The sequence below is a fragment of the Sphaeramia orbicularis genome, chromosome 3, assembly GCF_902148855.1.
Source record: "Sphaeramia orbicularis chromosome 3, fSphaOr1.1, whole genome shotgun sequence".
NCBI lineage: Eukaryota > Metazoa > Chordata > Actinopteri > Kurtiformes > Apogonidae > Sphaeramia > Sphaeramia orbicularis.
The window spans coordinates 46357463-46376447 of record NC_043959.1 but is presented as its reverse complement, the minus strand read 5'-3'; the positions used below and the strand labels follow the sequence as shown (position 1 = coordinate 46376447).

Sequence of the window (18985 nt, the reverse complement as noted above, 5' to 3'; positions counted from 1 at the left end):
CAAAACAACTTGAAGATGTTTATTATTCTTCACCCATTCCAGTGTAACTTTTTATCCATCGTGTCTCGGCTTTCAGAATTATTGGCACTCCTGGTATAGACAAGCTAAATATCAGATAAATTAATCAAGTAATCAGCTATAACTTTTGCGTAGAAAAATGTGAAATATTGCATTACAAGGTCATTCATTTTCATGAAGATGATTATAAAATTGTTGGCACTTGATTGTAGTTTTTGGCGTTCTTGCAAAGTTCATCAAGTCTCCCTGACTGTAGTTCAAGTCTACCTTTTTTTCTGACTGCTTCAAGTATTTTGCATCTCATATAATGGCATGTGACCACCAACACTAACTTCCAGTCATCTTAGCAGTAACAGTGGCAGCCATCGTGATGTTAATAAAGAAAAGAGAAAATAAATTTTGTATTAAGAGCCATCGAACTAAAAAGTGCTCTGAAGCATTTTGGATATAGCTTGGTACTTGGTCTGTTTATCTTTTGAGTCGTCTGCACCAAATGCCAATAATTCTGGAGGGCACTGTAAATAAAAGTCAGTGAGAGAAGTGCAATATTTTCATGGAGGTAAATGTAATAAACACCACACGTTCTACATTAAAATGGAGAAGATGTGATGGACAGAGTGGCCTTACGCAAACTCACTTTCACTGTCTGAGTTTGCAGGCTACTTTGTCACATTAAGTAAAAACCTCATTGTGATATTTAATTTTGGCCATCTCTGTTGATTTACATTTCATCTCATATCCTGTTTTTGCAATGCGGAAATTGCTTGAACTTTACTTACAAAGTCTGACCATGTGCTGTGGACAGAACTGTAAGGGCCACCCACGTTGTCTAGGCTAATCCCACCCTGAGAGGCTGTAAGGATGGAGGCGCTGGTTTTCTGCGGACCTCATACCCTGTCTGTTTTCTATAAACAAAGCTTAAAATCTTCCAGCAGCCAAGAGTGCATTAAGAACTATTTGCATGAAAAACATTATAGCTATATGTCTGTGTGTTTGTGTGTGTGTGTGTTTGAGTATGTGACAAAGAAAAAAGGGGAAAAGGGATGGAGAGTTTAGGTATTGCACATCTCATCTTTAGTTCGAATACAGAGCACAGTGTCCTGAGTTCAACCTGAACTCATCTATTCAGCACCATGAAACATTATGTGAGTGCACGGTGGCGAAATGGGGGCCTCTTGGTCCACTTAGTGTTTCCACTCTAGCTGTGTTTGTCTGCTCTGGGTTTCCTCTTTCTGTGGTCCTCTGCGTTGTTTCACCCTGGACATCACAGCTGCTTTGACCTTTCCAGCTTCATTAAGGGCTCTACGGTGTCTGAGTCGCTGTGGTGCTTTCTCTCTCGTGGTGGCTCGACTTTGCTGCAGCGAGTCCACGAGGGGGAGCGCATGTACCCCCCTTTAGGCAGCACAGACTGATGGGAACCTGGCAAAGAGAAAACATAAAATGTGATCAACAGGACTTTGAATGCTTAGCAAATATATGTAATTATTTTTACAAAATGGGAGCCTGAAAAACAATCAGTGTTTGCTCCGTATACTTAACCTGCCACTTAACCTATCAAGAAATCTGAGCCGTTGTTCCAGCTCATTTTTTGCCATTAAACGCCTTTATGCAGCATGCGGCACGCCTTCATACATACTGCACATACCACCAACCACCAGCCATTTGTAAACAGGCAGCACACTGTTGTTTGTTCCAGTTCACAAGGATTACATTGGTCACATTTACCAGACTGATTACAGGATGGAAATAAAAACTGTCTGATTATCTTAGATTATATTTTTCATTTTCTGAGAAGCATAAAAAGTGATTAAAACAGGAATATTTTTCACACATAAATTTTTAGTGAACATCCTTTGCTGTCATAAAAACACTGTTCTCTTACTCACAACAATCTACCCATGATGTTTCAGCTCTTAATTTCACTCACTATACACTATTTTGTGCTCCCATTTTGTGGCCATTGCAGCTTTACACCACTTGGTGGTGATGTCCAGCCAAGCAGGAAAACAACAAAGCAACAGACGAAATGATTGATAGAGCGCTGACAACTAAGTCTGCCTTGCTCTGTTCATATCAGTCTAATGGAGGGTCTTTGAACTGAGTCATACTCAATACCTGGTTGATACATCTTCCCAAAGACTCATCCTTATCCTCATACACATTAGAGACAAAGAGGAACAAAGGAGGAGGCAGGAAAGATGTATTGATCTCAGAAGATTGATAGTGTCTCCACTGGATTTTAATGAGGACAACAACAACCTCTCCAGCAGCATGGGATATTCTGCTACAGCAAGCACCACAACACCTGCTGAGGACCGCTCACTGTCTGCAATATGAAGCTGCTTGTTTACATAATCCATGCACATTTTTGTTCTAGTCATGTGCATTGTTTAGATCTGTGTTGACCTCTTTTTGCTATGACTTATGAACATGGAGTCTGGAAAATAACTGAGTCACAAAAACAGTAATTACAATCCCCTCTACAACATAAATGGATTTTCTCTTTTTTTGTCTCTCATCCTCTTTGTCATTCTCTCACTCATTCTGCCACACACAGACTACCCTAAGCTGTGGGCTAATGTGCACTACTCCTTCTGTGCTGCTGGCTAGCAGCCATTAGATTCGTCAGAGAGTGCGCTGCTGCATAACTTAACGTTTATGAAACATTCTGTCCAACAGAAAACCTGTGAAACCACTCAGAAAATAGCATTACAGAAAGCCTAATTTATGTTTACAGGAAACAATAATCAAGTTAAGTATAATTCCTGCACACTCTGATCAGCTGTTCTGAAGAAGAGCAATAAAACCTACTAATCTGTAATGTCATTAAAAGCCTTGAGCTGACCCAAATGATATCTGCAAGACAGAGCTGGAATCTAACCATTTCCTTTCAAAAGCATGTTTATAATAGGGTAATAAAACATGATCTTGTGCTCCTTAAGAGTAAATGATTGAATGACACACGACAGAGATCAGCAGCTGCGCTTCTCTTTGTGGACTAAACCCTAACAGCATGTATTCATTTCTGGTCATGAGTCAGTGATGCGTTTAAAAAAAAATATGAGGGATACATTATTATATGCTTGGATGTAGTGTATGATCCTAATTTGCTGTCTTGTCCTCCTTTTGTTTCTGATCCTCCTTGTTTTCTCTGTTACTTAGATGTTCACTCTGAAAGACAAGCCACCCTCTTTGAACAACTGGACAGAAACACAATGGGTTATCGTTTGCTTTGTCATCAGATAAAATCCTGCTAGTGCTCCAACAAAAAGAATAAAAGGCCATAGCTGTCCCTGTGGTCCTTTAGTTCAGGGATGTGTGGAAAGTGTATGGTTCATCGGGCCCATTTGAGAGTAAAACAAAGAGCAAACAAGTTCAACAAAGTCAGCCTTTTGTTCAGCATCTGAAGCTTCTCTAGAAAGAGATGCTTGATGAACAATCATTACTGTAAGCCTCGAGTTATGACGTAAATCTAATCATATAGTTTATGTTAAACTATAACCACAAAATAATACAAAACCTACACTTTATTTTGCAAAAAAAAAAAAAGAACAGTGGACTTAACTGGGGGGAAAGACAGCAGTGAATAAAAAAACAAACAAGACATATGCATAAATAAATAATGCAGTGTAGTTTCCCAGATTATGATAACCGTTTAAATGGCTTTTGAAGGACACAGGCCTCGCTTCCAGATGGGAAAAGTGAATTATTCAAGAACCTACATTTAGCATGAACTCACTCACCCATCTACTCTTCTTTTGCTTTACTCTCCCCTCTGTCCTACATATAACCTCCTCCTTGCCCTCCATACACCGGCACATACTCAGCAGTTTCCCATAGTCACACTGAATACAACATGACCCATATCTGAACTGCAAACTCTGACAGAAATTAATTAAATTACACCTCCTCCCTTTTGTTCTGACTTGGAAATCACTGATGCCTTCATGGACAAACTCAAGCCGTCATGTCTTGATTCTGCTATGAGCTTGCTACTGCCTGAAGCTCTGGTCAAACAACAGCTTGCAATATGCCTCTAGTAGTTTCAGCAGGATTGTTGAAGACTTATCAAAAATCCTTTTCCCTGCATGGAACCAAAGGGCTGAATAATGAGGCCGGTTTTAGGGAATCCACAGGAAACTGAACAGCTGGTTCTCACAGATTTGGGCTGAGAAGAGCAATTTGGATAAATCATTTCACATACACGCACAGCACAGTTATTATCTGTATAGTCTAACATCATTAATGAATAAAGGATTCTTAATTTAATAATTTGATTTAATTATTTAAAGTAAATAAGTCACTGTTGTTGTTTTCTCATACCGTGATTATGACAATGTGATGTATTCTTGATAGATAAAGTGTAACTGGGACTCAGTATGTGATCATTGCACCAGGTCAAAGGTCAGATTTTCTTTGGGAGGGACAGGACGAGAAGCAAGCACATCAGAGGGACAGCTCAGGTTGGACAGTTTGGAGACAAAAGTGAGAGAAGCCAGACTGAGATGGTTTGACATGTGCAGAGGAGGGATAGTGAATACATTGGTAGAAGGATGATGTAGATGTTCTGTACCAGGCAGGAGGCAAAGAGGAAGAACAAAGGCAAGATTTATGGATGTGGTGAAGGAGGACAGAAGAGTAGAAGATGGAGGGTCAGATGGAAGTAGATGATTTGCTATGAAAGTAGCCGAAAGTAGTGGTAGTAATAGTAGTAATAGTAGTGGTAGTAGCAGATTACTATATTATTACTATAAGTTCAGGGGTGAAAATGACTCCTTTCTCATGTTAGTTTTCCATTATGTAATTTACTATTTTGCATTTATGTATTTATTCACTTTATTAACATTTCTTTTTTATACTTTATTTTTGACAGATTTTAAATTTTTAACAAACAAACGATAAAATAAAAATGCAAAGACACAAGAAGAGACAGGGATGTATCAAAACTTAAAGTACAACAGTAATAAAGTGGGTCAGTGAGTCACAATGTTATCCTTTCATGATAAGAGGGTTGAGTTAGCTTAGGTATTGTCCTGTTTCAGTCCATGTTATATCATTCAGATATATTCTCATGTTGCGTCAGATCATGGTCACATGTGCGGAATGGTTCCTCTGTGACTTTGCAAGCACTGATGCATTTATTACCTCTGCCAGGAGGTATTATGATCGCTTTGCTTTGTGTGTTTGCGTGCGTGTTTGTTTGTTTGTTTGTTTGTTAGCAAGATAACTCAAAAGGTCATGGATGGATTTTCAAGAAATATTCAGGAAATGTTGATACTGGCACAAGGAAGAAATGATTAAATTTTGGTGGTGATTGGGCAGGGGGGCACAGGGGCCCACTGATCTGCCTTGGCAGAGGTCTGCGCTCTTTGAGTGCTTTTCTTGTTTATTTATTTACTTACTAACACTAATTCATGAATAACTACAAGACCATCATATGTGGCACCAAACAGACCATAAGATGTAAAAGAAATGATCCCCTCAGAGTTTCTCTTATGTTTTTTTGTATTTAAAAGCTGACCAAGAATTGTACAGTCAATATGGTAAACGGCACAAACCGTGTAAGAAAACCTTTTAATAAGGGGAGTATCTCTGTGTATTGTCAGATGGCTGGTTTATTTCATGCTGTTGAAAAACATTCTGTATGAGGCATAATGCCACTGTGAAATTGTTACCAGCCTAAATCTGCAAAATAAACAGATTGGTCAAGTCAGTCTGAGAGCAAAAGCATGCATGTCACGGTCTTTTTGTTTTCCTCACACATTAGAAGCTGTAGAAATTTTAAAAAATCACACCATATCAGTAGTTTAGAGTGTTAGCCTGAATTAGCAGAAATCACAGCAGCAGACATGAGACGAGAGGCCAGTTGGCTGCATCTCCTCCACATGTACTGACGAGTTACTGACAAACAGCTACAGCTTGTGACTTACTTAACAGAGGCAGTGGGAACTGTGGGAACTTGGTGGGGTGCTGGAAGGGAAGATCTGTAAGGAGGGACAGGCTAAACTGATTTATTCTGCTCAACTATGGGAACATTGGTTTATACTATGGAGAGGAGAGAAAAGGGAGCAAAAGGGTGAGAAAAAGTGAATTGAGACAGACTGAATCAGTGCAATACTACACAATAGTGAGCTGTTGTTTTGCCCTTTACATACATTTCATATTTTAGTCTGCAACCCACTGTGTAAAAACAGTGTGATTTGTGATTAAATACTTGAAAGCTGCTGTATGTTCTTCATATTTTTAGGTCAAAAATAGATGAAGTTTGAGCTATATTGAATAAAGTTGGAGGATATTGTTGGCTTACTGTGGCGGCTGTGGCTCAGTTGGTAGAGCGGGTTGTCCAGTGAATTTGAATCCTTGCTCTGGACTGTTCACATGTCCAAATGGGCAAGACACTGACCCCTAAATAGCTCCCAGTAGGCCTTGGCAGCGCCTTGCATGGAAGCAGCCGCCCACTAGTGTATGAATGGGTGAGTGTGAGGCTTTGGGTACCATGAAGGTGTAGAAAATGTGCTATATAAGTGCAGTACATTTACCATATTCTTAGTCAAATAAATGTGACTGTAACTGGTGACAGTATCACAATTGAGACATTTTCTCCAGGAAATGGTGATGTTTTGTTGGACTAGAATATTCTGAAACATGTCGGTGGACCTTTAAATCTTAAACTGGTGTGAAACCCGGTGTGTCTGTTGAGAAGCTGGAGTGTCAGAGAGGAGAGTTCACTATCCGCATGCCTGATGAGGCTCCCATGTCATAAATAAAACATGGAAGAAAATTTTGCCTCCCATTGCAAATTGTGGAGAAGAGAGACTAGTCTTTTCCTGTACCTGCTGCTGTGACACACATGAAGGGCAAACCACTGTGTCTGAACTTTTAATATGCGTATGTGCACACAGCATAAAATCAATGGTGCAGTCTAATCTAAACACACCATTGTTTCTATTCATTCCTGCTTCAACACATTCCCAATTGTGATAACCAGTGTAATTAATTACTATTACGTAAATGGAACTATTTCCAGAGAAACTGCGCCACAGTGGGAGCGTCTGAAATCTTCTCAGTTTAAAGGCTTTTTTATAGTGACACTATGAAATATGTGTTTGATGACTCACTAAAGAAGTTAAGTCCCCATCACTTAAACTGAAATGAATTACGAAGGGATCTTTTAATAGCCTCTGTGAAGAGAATGAAGGATCACAGCAGACAAAAACCTAATTTAATTTGCATACGGGTAGATGACTTTTAAGGTGGTGTGGAAAATTGTGAAGCTGTCCAAGTCGAGTGCGCTGACTAATCTAATGCCAACAGTATGTTCATGCATTTTACCTGAAAAATACACAGTGTTTTTATATAATTTATCTCTGCCTATACAAATTTTGGTTGATATGTTGTGGTTGTAAATGAGTCCTCTCTTTACTCTTTAGTTGTTACTTTTTCTCTCATTTTGTGCATGTTTGGTCATGTGCAGGCTACAGTACTGCGCAAAAGATTTAGGTCACAAGTAAGTTTACTGTTTTAGCAACAGTAGAATGCTATATTATAATATATGTACATTTTCTCAGCCTCTATAACAAGGCACAACTGAATTACAGGATAACACTAAAAACAAAAACAAGAATTTCAGAAAAAACTAAACAAAAACTGAAGTATCAAGTATTTATTGTGACCTTAACATGTCTTGAACTCCTTTGTGACATTATGAGATTTACTGAACTAATCTTCAAGTATTTTACAACTGGTTTTATTCAACATATCATTGCTTGGGTAACTTTTTGTTTAGACAGAAATCATACTGAATACTGTTTCCTGTAGAAGCCATTTAGTTTATGATTTTTTTTGTGAATTTTTAATGCTGCACAAAATACTTTCCATTGTTTTTGTTGTATTTTAATAAAGAGATTGACAAATAGATATTATACTCATTACAACCATATAAAAACAACATAGCTGAAGGTAACCTAAGAATTCTGCACAGTAGATTGTTTCTCCTATTCATTTTCAGTATTTTATGCCTGTTTTTCACTAGTGTTTCATATCAGATCTTACCTGCTGGGGACTCGTTGTGGTTCTCCTCATCAGAATCAGCAAAAACTTCAGCCAGTTCCTGGTCAGACATGTCTGTCAGCTCAGTCAGATCCAAGAGGTCAAAGTGCACCTCCAAAGAAGATACACTACTCAGAGGTTCTGGACAGAATGAGAAACAAGACAGATAGAAGTATACTTTTAGAAGAACATGTTTCAGTGGTAAAAATGGAGCTTTTCACACCATGGAGCTCTTAAATCTCCACTGTACTCATAACTGGATCAATAGTTGGCTCTTGTATTCTTCAAAATCAATGCTGAAAAAGACCATCTTTTATCCTTTTTCATCTACACATCTCTACAAAACGCTCTCTCAACTTAAGGATATTAAAAGTGATACTTTGAGTGTTTTAAATGATCCTCAGAGACTCAGACGGTCTCTATTTCAGTGACACCTGTGTTTTAACAGCGTGACTGAGCAAACAGGAGCTAAAGTCACTGAGGTCGAAAATAGGAGCTATAGGTTTTAAAACACTGCAATGCTAATTTTCCCCAGGGTGTGTTGCACCTGTTTCTTTCTGCAAAGGCTTATGATTCCTGAGTATTTGAGAGCCGTGACCGCTGTACTCAAGTGGGTCATGTTTATATGCATGTGGCTTCAACACACCACACTCAGCATTCCATAGGCTGATCCCCAATGCTTGCATTTTAATGTAAGGTATGTAATAAAATGTTTTCACTAGCTCTGCAATACAAATATAAAGCCAAGTATATTTGGTTGTCTCAGCAACATTAAAAAACAAGAACCAATATAGGTAAAATAATGAGATGCTGACACTGATATTGTTTGGTGCTGATCTATAGAGCCCCTACTGAGGCAGACAGATGTGTACTGCGTTTCTTTATAAATGAATGGATGCCTGCCTGAATACAACGTCAATCCCAGACTCACGGCTTGGCTGTGGGAGTGACTTTCTGCAGAAAACGATGGGTTGTACAAAAGGTTGGAAGCTGTTATTATCCCACGTTGCTTGCCTACTGTTTTCCCGGCTGTTTAAGACTGTTTCAGACCTCAGACTTCTGCTGGCTTTGTCCCTGGTGCCTTTAATTCTGTGCATAATCACCCTCCTCATCACCCACTCCCCCTGATGGAGCACATATTGATTTAAAGAAGACTTATCATCATGCCAGAGCAGTAGCTGGTAATTGTACTATGTTTCAACTATATTAGATAGACTCAACACCTGGAATGCCAGCAGGTGCGTGGACTGAAAAATAAGCAAGCGCTGCTGAGAGAGAATACAAAAAAAGACATCAAAGGAGGTGTTGATCTACACACCCTGATTAAATTTTTTTTTTTTAAAGTGCCAAAAACTAGCTTTACATTCACCATGGCATTGTTTTGATAAGTTTATGCAAGGTCACAATGTTTATTTCTGTCATTTCTCCAATTTTTTGGACCCATAACATTGCTGAACCTAGACCTGATCAACTGAAGTAACCCCAGACTATAACACTACCCTCACAGGCATGTACTTAAAGCACCAGGGATGATGGGTAATCACTTCATCCACCTCTCTTTTCACCCTGATGCACCCATCATTTGGGAACAGGGTCAATCTGGACTCATCAGACCACATGACCTCCACTGAAATACTGTCCATTCTTTACGTTCACTACAAACTGATGGTTGTTTAAAAAATGAGATGCTACTCAATGCATCAGGGAGGATTTAAGAATGTGTGGTTGAAACATATTCATCATTGCAGTAATTATCCAGTGGGAGACTCATATCTACTTACATAGTTAAATCAAAGTGTGACTTGTTTTTGGCCATGCTGTGTAGTTTAAAGTACTGATAAAACAGTTTAGCAAAAGGTGATCAAACACAGAGCCCTAGTTCATCTGTCTTATCAAGATCTACAGACTCACCACCTTCCCTGTTCCATGTAGATCTGACACTTATAAATATTTACAAAGCCCTTGACCTTTCAGTCACCGTAAGAAGCTTTAGTTACAAATATGCTAATATTAAACGTGCTTAAACTGTTGAATCTTCAGAGAGATAACAGAACAAAAGATGACTAACAAATTAGAGGAGGCAAGAAGGAAGGGATTTGAAGCAGCAACAGCTTTTATAGCCCGAAACCTAAATCTTTAAGCCTAACAATAATTGTCCTTAATTGACTCAAGCTGACTCAAAGAAACCCCACAGGGTAATATTCCCTATGAATGTATCACTGAAAATATATTTGCTGAAACTATAAACATATAATCACTTTTGATAAACATGTTTGAATAGCATGTAAATCAAATCACAGAAACAGCCTTTTTCCACTTCCACAGAAAATATAGCATGCCTCAAACCATCACTCTCCTCCTCCACTCTGCCACTCACACCCTCATCCATGCTTTCATCACATCCACACTCACTTAGTGCTGTAGCGTTCTTTATGGCATATCATCCATTACACTTCAGTACATCCAGAACTGCTTTCCTGCTAGCACATTCCCATGACCACCTCACCCTTGTCCAACAGAACCTCTGCAGGCTCTCCCTCCCACCGTACATTCAGTACAAAATCCTCCTCCTTCTACTCCAGACCCCCTGATACTCACTGACCAGCTTCACCATCACACTCCATCCTCTGCTTTTCACTCTCCAACCTACTGTCGCCACTTTCTGGGACCAAACCCTGAACCTGAGAAGACCAAGCCTCATCCATTTCTGCCAACCTCCACCTCCTGACTGCTCCAATCTGCCTGTATTCATTATCACTCCTCAAACTCACCTTTTCAGATCTGTTTTGAATGTGCACTGACATTGTGATGTGGCGTTCATGACTGTGACTGAGTGCTCTTAGTATTATTGTTTTGAGGCTTTACCTTTTATTCTCTTTATTTCTTATGCTGTGAATAATGCTGTTCATTCTTGCATCTGCTGATACTGTTCTGATTTACACTGGTTGTAACTACTTTAAAGTGTCTCTGAGCACTGAGAAAAACACTATCCAAGTGAAATTTATTCTTATTCTTATTCTTATTCTTATTCTTATTACTTTTGGATCAGGGCCTTACTCCACGTGGTTTAACATTAAAATATCAGGGATTTTGCTCTTTAATACTAGTCTAAAGACTGACACTCTAAAAGTCACTGACAGCAAAAGATACAGAAACTGTTTCTCTGCCTGCTACATTTTGCAGCCCCTTTATTTATGTGTGTGGATATATTTTACTTTTCCCAAAGGGAATAGTGCTTACAGATACCAAAAACTGCAAGCAGTGAGACATGAAAGATGGGAATTATATACTGTAGGAGATTAATAATAAAAGAGGGAGATGTATGAGGGTAAAAAGGAGACAAAAAACTGGGCAGGAAGGGTATAGAAATAGAGCTTTAGATATTGAATTAAAGCTGTACATAAGATAATATCACCCACTTTATTTTATTTTATTGTTTCCAATCGATCACAAGGTTATTCCCCATCTGTTGTTCTTTTTAACTACCTCGCCCCCATCTCTTTTCTTACTCTTCCACACCCATTCTCCTTGAATAATTGATCAGTGCTTTTTTTCCCTCCCAGGCAGACAGACTGAAACAACTGGCTCCTTCTGAAAAACCAATCAGGGGGAGCTCTGAGATGTCAGCAGGGAGGGCTGACGCCAGAGAATTCACACTGAGACTCTAAAATCCAGTGGATTTTGTGCCTAAAGCACATGCATGATGTAAGAAAATACCATCCTGACAACCAGCAATGTCAAATCTGTGTGTACCCGACTCCTTCTTGACATAGTTTCATTTTTGTCAGCATGTCCTTAATCTCATATTTAAAAACTGAGCCTTTGTAGTTAATGTGTGTGAAATAAGGTCCCTTTAATTCACTGACATGTAATATGATGTTTCCTTAAATTCACAATATCACAAAGAAAATAATTGCATGCTGTCAATTCAATGTTCAATGAAAAGTGATTTTTCTTTCATTTCCCCCTTTTTCTTTTCCTTTACACTCTACAGAAAGGTACAGATGAGTTTAACAGGAAGAACAAAGAGACCAGAATAAGAAGGATGGCTATGAGTGAAGAGCTCACAGCTGAATGAGGGGAAAAGAGAGCAGAGGGAATATGCCTTGCATGTTGGATCTGTGTAATCTCCCTCCCTCCCAACTGTCCCATCAGGGCTCCAAGGTCATCATTCCAGCCTGAACAGCTTGTAATGACGATTGGGATCTGCTTGAGTGTAGATGGCAAGACATTTTATTAAATACAAACATATTCTGACTTGATAAAATAACATTTGACAAAGGTTTTTTTTTTTTACACAAAAAGGCACATGAGGCACATCTGTGTAATTCATCCAACAGTTTAGATTAACAACAGCTTTATTAAAGCCAGTTGATATTTTTGTGTATTTCGATATCTTCCACTTGACTCCCTGTCTTTGAATTAAATGAGCAGATACACTGTTTTGCTCTCACACTTCTCCTCAGCATCACTAATGCATTTTTAATGCCTGCACATCCAAACAAGCACAATAATAAGCACAGTTTCTCTGTACTGTAAATTATATGTATGGCTTTGTACATTCACTGCATATTCTTGTTTTTCATTGATTGAGCTGCTGAAAAAAGCACTTACAACAGCTTAAAAGTTTTTGTCTTTTTAAGGTAAGCTGCTTGTTCCAGGGGCTAAAAATAAATCTTTCAGATGAAACAGGAGCCATCTTGGTCCCCTTTTTTCTGCAACACTAGGAAAGAATTTCCTTCTGTGCTGTTCATGATGAAGCTGCGAAGTGGTTCTGTGACATAAGTCCTGGGTAAACAATCTCCCTGAAATTTGCATATGAGGGATGATTATTTTGTTTAAAATGTTTTCGTACTTGTTTTACTGTCTGGCTGCTCATCCACATCTCCGGTCATGAAGCCTGGTCTGGCCCCTCAGGTGCCCTTGAAAGTTAGTGAGTAACATAAAATGGATAGACACGTTTATTTGTTCCTGGATGAGCTGTCTCTCTGAAAAACTGTTTAGCTGGTGAAGCTGAATAAGGCTGCCTTGTCACCCATGCAGCCCAGTATCCCTCTGTGTGTTTCTGTGCCCTGGGCTTTGAGTCTGGCACGTACAGGGAAGTCTGTGTATGGGACGGATGCACAATGGGTCCTTTCAGCTGAGGTTGTGTAGCAGTGGTCTCAGAAAATATAGGACTACAATTTGTAAAATAGGCAGTGATTACTTCATGTGTTGATTAATCAGGCCATATGTAGAGCAGAATTTTAAGTGTGCAAAGGGTGCCAAGCGCAACTTTTATGTCACAGATTATAATGGTTATTGTGTGTCATTATATTCATTTACCTGACGACCCAATAGTGATGGTAAATTATAAGACACTGAAGTCGGATATCCACTTTCTTTATGATCACTTTTATCTTCACTGACACTTAAATCACTGCAGAGCTGTCGTTAACGTGAATGTTTGTTGTTTTTGTCAGCTAAACAGGTTGGAAATGGCTTGGAAGTGGCAGCTGGTTAAAGCATAGTCTACGTGTGCTGTATTAAAACCATATGGCTTACAGGTTATTTGCTAAAAATTTTACTATTTTACTACTTTATCAAAATACTGTAATATATTACTTTTGATAACTTCTCACATAAAGGGACATAAAGTTAAAAAACCCTTAAAAAATGTTGTATAATAATAGAGATGTTTCCTGATTCCAGAAGGAAAATATTGTTTAATTTTCAGCATTTAGTAACATTCTGGTGTGAAAATATGCATCACATTTTCATAACTGGCTGTTATGTTCCACAAGTAGGATTTTTACGTGTAAACTCAGCAGTAACCCCTTTATAAACAATAACATTTAAAATAGTGGCTGCAATTTATAATATAATGTGTCTCAGTTATTGTGACAGATACATTTATTATATGTATTAACCAGTTACATAATGTATGTATCCAAAGTTAAAACAAACTGACTATACTACCAATGAAAGATGGAGGGAGAACTTGAGGCAAACCAACTACAGTACAGCCTCAGGTCACCTGTGGGCAAAAGACTTTCATACACTCTGGCTCATGTCTCTCAGACAATCTTAAATATTGCTTTGTCTACCAGTGCATATGATGCAACAGGCAAACATTTGTTATTGCACAATGATTTTCCAAAATATATTGAATTTGTGCTCAACTTTATATTTAAGTAGCTTTCATCTTGGAGTAGTGGGAAGGAGGGTTCAGGTTTGATAATGTGGAGAATATGGGGTGGCATCACGCCCCGCATTATCCAACCACCTCTACTTAATCTCCTTCTTTACCACAGACAGATAGCTTGAGGCATTTCCCACCCATATTCAGCCCATATCTTGTTATAACCACAATTAATAATCTTTGCTTGTTCACATTTTTCATCTTTTTCCCTTAGTCCCTTACCACGGTACTCACGTCTCTTCTCAGTGATGTGTAGAAGGCTAGCTGTGTGCCCTGACAAACCGCCCTCCTCCTCCCCTGCTGGATGCTGGAACAAATCCCTAGATAGGTCGCCTGAGCTGGAGGGCTTCAGCAGTTTCTGAATGTCTTTATTGGGCTCTGTCAATGCATGGAGACAAAGAAACAAAAGCATCAAATGAGAAAACATGGGTCACGTTTTTGTTATAGACACACATTCCCACGAAGCTTGGTTGTGCTTTTTACCAACACCTGCTGAAAAACATCTCAAACATCCATTCAAAACACAAACTATTTACAGCTCTGAAAATAGAAAGCTCCTAAAATACCACACATTTATACTTGCAGTAGCACGCACAAACTCCAGATTGGTGTGACTTGATCAAGGTAAAATATCAACCTTTCTCTGATAACAGAGGAAAACATCCAAGGAGGCAGAGACAGAACAGGAGTATGGAATCATTTTACTAAAAAGAATATGGAATACTAAGATACACACTGTTTTTAATACCACCGGATGCTATTGTTGCTTCTAGTTTTACTTTCTAGTATTGCTTTTAAATGATACACAAAAAACAAAGTATGTGTTTTCACCGAAGATAACACAGAATAGCAATATGTTAAAAAAAAAAAAAAAGAAAGAAAAACATGATGGCAGCAGCCTACTGATGGGCCTCACCAGATGGCTGAGACAAATTCTACTTTTAGTATGTTTCTAGGCAGTTCACTTCTCATATCAGAAGAAAGGTATTACACAAGGTCTTGCCAGAAAATGGTAGATTCCAATTTCACTCTGAAAAATCCAGTGTTTACTATTATTGATTGATTTCCCTGGAGTGGAGACGCATAAAGTGAAATACTATAACCAACTCTGTTATAATGAAATGTTTGCTCAATATTTAGACTATCAGTGCCTTTGGGTTCCATTTCCATCATCTTTATCACCCGATACTCCTTCCTCTATCTCCAATCAACAAATTCATTCATACATCTTGGCTCAAATCCAATTTATTAACCCTGAACCTACTGTTTTCTAGCCAAATATCCTGACCAGATACATACTTCATAATGATTTTCACATAGTTTAATTTCTAACATCATTTTGTTCAAAAGCAATGAACATTGTTCATTCCAAAACATAAGTCTGAAGCTAGCTTTAAATATAAATTCCCGATGTTCTGACTACACACTGTATGTGAAGTCAATATATACTCAAATATCTTGTAGTGAAATGATGAATCTAGTGATCAGTCAGAGAGTTATTTGGTTACAGAGGGACGGGGGTTTTGGGAAAAAAAGACACAATATCATCTTGATGTAAGACAGGACATGTTTACACAGATGGACTGGTCTAGCCACCACCTGCTGAATCAGCTGTAAAAAAAGCCAAAGTAAATGATGAGAATACAGACAGTGCTGGTAAAAAGACAGTCGGCTATCACAAACATCGACTTTTCAGAGTATGACTTTCCTTGGATCAGCTAACCCTAGCAGACAGACAGATGGAGAGAAAAGAGAAGGAAAGACACAGAGAGAGAGAGGCTATGATCATTTGCCAAACCTGAATCAAACTCAGTGACTTGGCTCAATAAATCAATTGTGGTTTGACTGTGTAGCACGATGAATTAACATGCTCTCTCAACACCCTCTTTCTCCAGGTTACTTTGATTGTGCTAAGCACTTAATGTGCACAGCTGTTTAAGAACACACAAAGTTACACTGCACTAGGAAGTAAAAACAGCTGTCCATCTGGTGTGTTTTAACTTAATAGAAATTCTAGTGATCATAAGGAAAGCTGGAAACATTTTTCCTTTTGCTGCTGTGTCTGCCATCAAGGCTGATATCACACCATGTGATTAAAGTCTTGTGATATAGTATAAGTTAAGTCTCATCATATTATAGTGTAGTCTTAGATAAGGCATGTATAAAATGATGAAGTCTTCTGGGAAAACAAATTTTAACCCCATTAAAAAGACACAGCTACACAGACACTGTTGTACCCTGCAGTCAACAAATAAATAAACAACAAATGAGGTGGTTACACAATTTAATATCTGGAGCTTTTAATATATTGCTAACAAATTACATTACTTTTCACATTAGACACAGCATTATTTCTAATTGACTGATACTATCATAAACTCTCCTGTGTGGGCATTAACTGTACATACTGCAGTGCATATTGCTAGGCAATAGTGCCACTGAGGCATTGTGCTATGATACCAAAGCATAGACATCCCTGGATGGCCTTAAAACAAAAGGCATCATACTACAATTGTAATGTTCTGTCATTTAATTGGTTGATTAATTCATAGTTGACCTATGTGCGTGTGTAAACACAAAAAGAATGCCTGGCAGTAAGCATAAAGCTCGAGTCTGTAGAACCAAAACCTCTTCAGCAGGATCTCTGTTGCAGAAGATGATCACATATAGCATACTGGTGCACAGCTATATTTAGATTTGACATACTGTATATGAGTGACCAACTTCTGATTAGACGGTTCAGAAATGCATGGAAATGATTCCAAAGCAAACAGCACTTAAGGGGGTCTACTGTCAGAGAAATAAAGTGTGAAGAGGATGCACATGTAAAGGAAGACATCAAATGATTCATAGCTCAAGTCACTCACAAGACAAAGACACTACAGTGGTGCACTTATAACAAAGACAAATGAGAGGATAGAAAATGGCTCTTACCTGGGCTCCCTGCCCCTCCCTGTGCCTCCATGCAGCCCAGCCAAGAGTGTCCTGTTGTTCACCACACCAGCATCGGAGAGTGGAGCAAACGAATGGGGAGGGAAGAGGGGAGAGAGTGTGTCTGTGTGTGGGGTGTGTGCATATGAGAGAGAGTAAGGGGGTGGGTAGACAGACCGAGACCTCAGCTCTCCAAAGACTCTGCTCCTTCGTCTTTTTTTATCCTCTCTTGTTCTAAATTTCACTATCAGATGCTGCTGGTTTCTCAGCGTGTACAGTCCACCTGCCCCACTCTGCCATCAGAGCTGTCTGAGTGCTGCACTGCCTCACAGAATGGATCCACCAGAGTGAGGGAGGGAGGTCTGGGAACAGCGACATCACTGCAAATTCAAAGCCACTTGGTTTAGTAAGCACACCATTGTAGGGCTTGGCTTGGTATGTACCAAATACACACACACACAGAGAGAGAGAGAGAGAGAGAGAGAGAGGAGCTGGCAATCTGCCCAGACTGACAGAGAATGGGGTATCGTGGAAGGATATGGATCACTGGAGGGGGAAACTGTGTAGGCTATGTGTGTTCATGTACTATATGTAGGAGTAAGGCCTTGTGTGCAAGTGTATGACATAGGAATGCGTATATAAACCTGTTATGTTACATGTAAGAAGACTGCTTTCATGGGTCAGATCATGTAATATGCTTGATCACACTCAGGTGCAGTACAATGTACATGCAATGACATCATGTTTGGTTGTGCAGTTTTAAAAACTCATATAAAATAGTAAATGCCAGCATTCAATAAGCCACTGTTTGTGATATCAGGGGGAAATCTGAATCCCATACCTTAAGAAAAGCAGAAAATGGATATTCTTTCTACTGATGTAAATGTGCAGGTAGAGACCTCCCTCTAGTGGTCAGAGCTGACACCTTCACGTGGTCTGTAACAAAACAGAAGCACTAATACAACAGGAGCAGTGTAAAGTAACATCAAAATGAGTAACTCAAGCACTTTAGTGATAATACATTATTATTCCAGGTGGTCATAAAGACATTATAGTGGATAATTAGGTGACAAAAATACAGCAAGTGTTGGATTTAACCCTGAAAAACCAAGGCACTGGTAAAATATAAAAAAATCTAATATGATAGAATCATGTACTTGAGGTAAAGATTTCCATATCATTTCCCAATACCTGTGGTTTGATATTACATTGAAAAAAAGCCAAGGTAAAAATACAAAAACTGCACACTATTTTATAGGCTTAAACCAAACAACTATATTAAATAGATTTTGACTTTGATTATTAAAATCAATGCACTGTATTTGTTTTGTTTAGCAAGTTGCAAATCTAGCACTGAATTTCCTGTAATTAAATACTATATTTGCACCCCAGCCTATTGACAATAGGTTTGATTTACATCACTATAGTGTCTATTTTATCTTTAATGCTTAATTAATTTGTTATTCTATTTTGATCTCTCTTTTTGTAATTGCATAGCATTTATGTGAGAGAAACATTTCAGTTCCTTGCATGTCCTGTGCGTTAGTGAATTGACAGTAAAAAATAAATAAATAAATAAATAAATAAAATCAATTAATCAATCAATCTTTGAATCTTGAATCACATATTAAAATTAGTTTTAAGAAATGCGTGTGCAAAACTGTGTCTGCGAAGGAAACGGCCATAGGCTACAGATATATGGGCTGGAGCCTGAAAAAAAAAAAGCATTAGAATGGCACTTTCAGTATTTGCTTAAACGTAGTTAACCGACCCTTGGGAGCATGATTTTGACTTTTTATCTCATAA

At 38.6% G+C, this 18985-nt stretch overlaps 1 protein-coding gene across 4 annotated transcripts; it reads right to left on the bottom strand.

The window, feature by feature from the left end:
• Positions 1–5: 5 nt before the first annotated feature.
• Positions 6–17605, bottom strand: dbndd1 (dysbindin domain containing 1). Of its 4 annotated transcripts, none has more exons than XM_030122739.1 (5): positions 17183–17605; positions 14471–14626; positions 8071–8208; positions 5949–6002; positions 6–1437 (listed from the first exon to the last, which is right to left on the bottom strand). In XM_030122739.1, the coding sequence occupies exons 1-5, from the start codon at positions 17211–17213 to the stop codon at positions 1283–1285; spliced, it is 534 nt and encodes a 177-aa protein (XP_029978599.1). In that variant the 5' UTR covers positions 17214–17605; the 3' UTR covers positions 6–1282. The 4 variants fall into 4 exon arrangements, with proteins under 4 accessions (XP_029978599.1, XP_029978603.1, XP_029978609.1 ...); XM_030122743.1 differs by having other exon boundaries at positions 14483–14626; positions 17183–17603; XM_030122749.1 differs by lacking the exon at positions 5949–6002 and having other exon boundaries at positions 17183–17600.
• Positions 17606–18985: the final 1380 nt, after the last annotated feature.

Bases quoted from the DNA above. Each gene is read 5' to 3' on its own strand.
- dbndd1 (XM_030122739.1), bottom strand. From the start codon at position 17,213: ATGGAGGCACAGGGAGGGGCAGGGAGCCCAG. The intron at 8,209-14,470 runs GTAAGGGACTAA...CATTCTGTCCAG, and splicing joins GAAGAGACGTGAGTACCGTG to AACCTCTGAGTAGTGTATCT. The intron at 6,003-8,070 runs GTAAGATCTGAT...CCCTCCTTACAG, and splicing joins CCACAACGAGTCCCCAGCAG to ATCTTCCCTTCCAGCACCCC.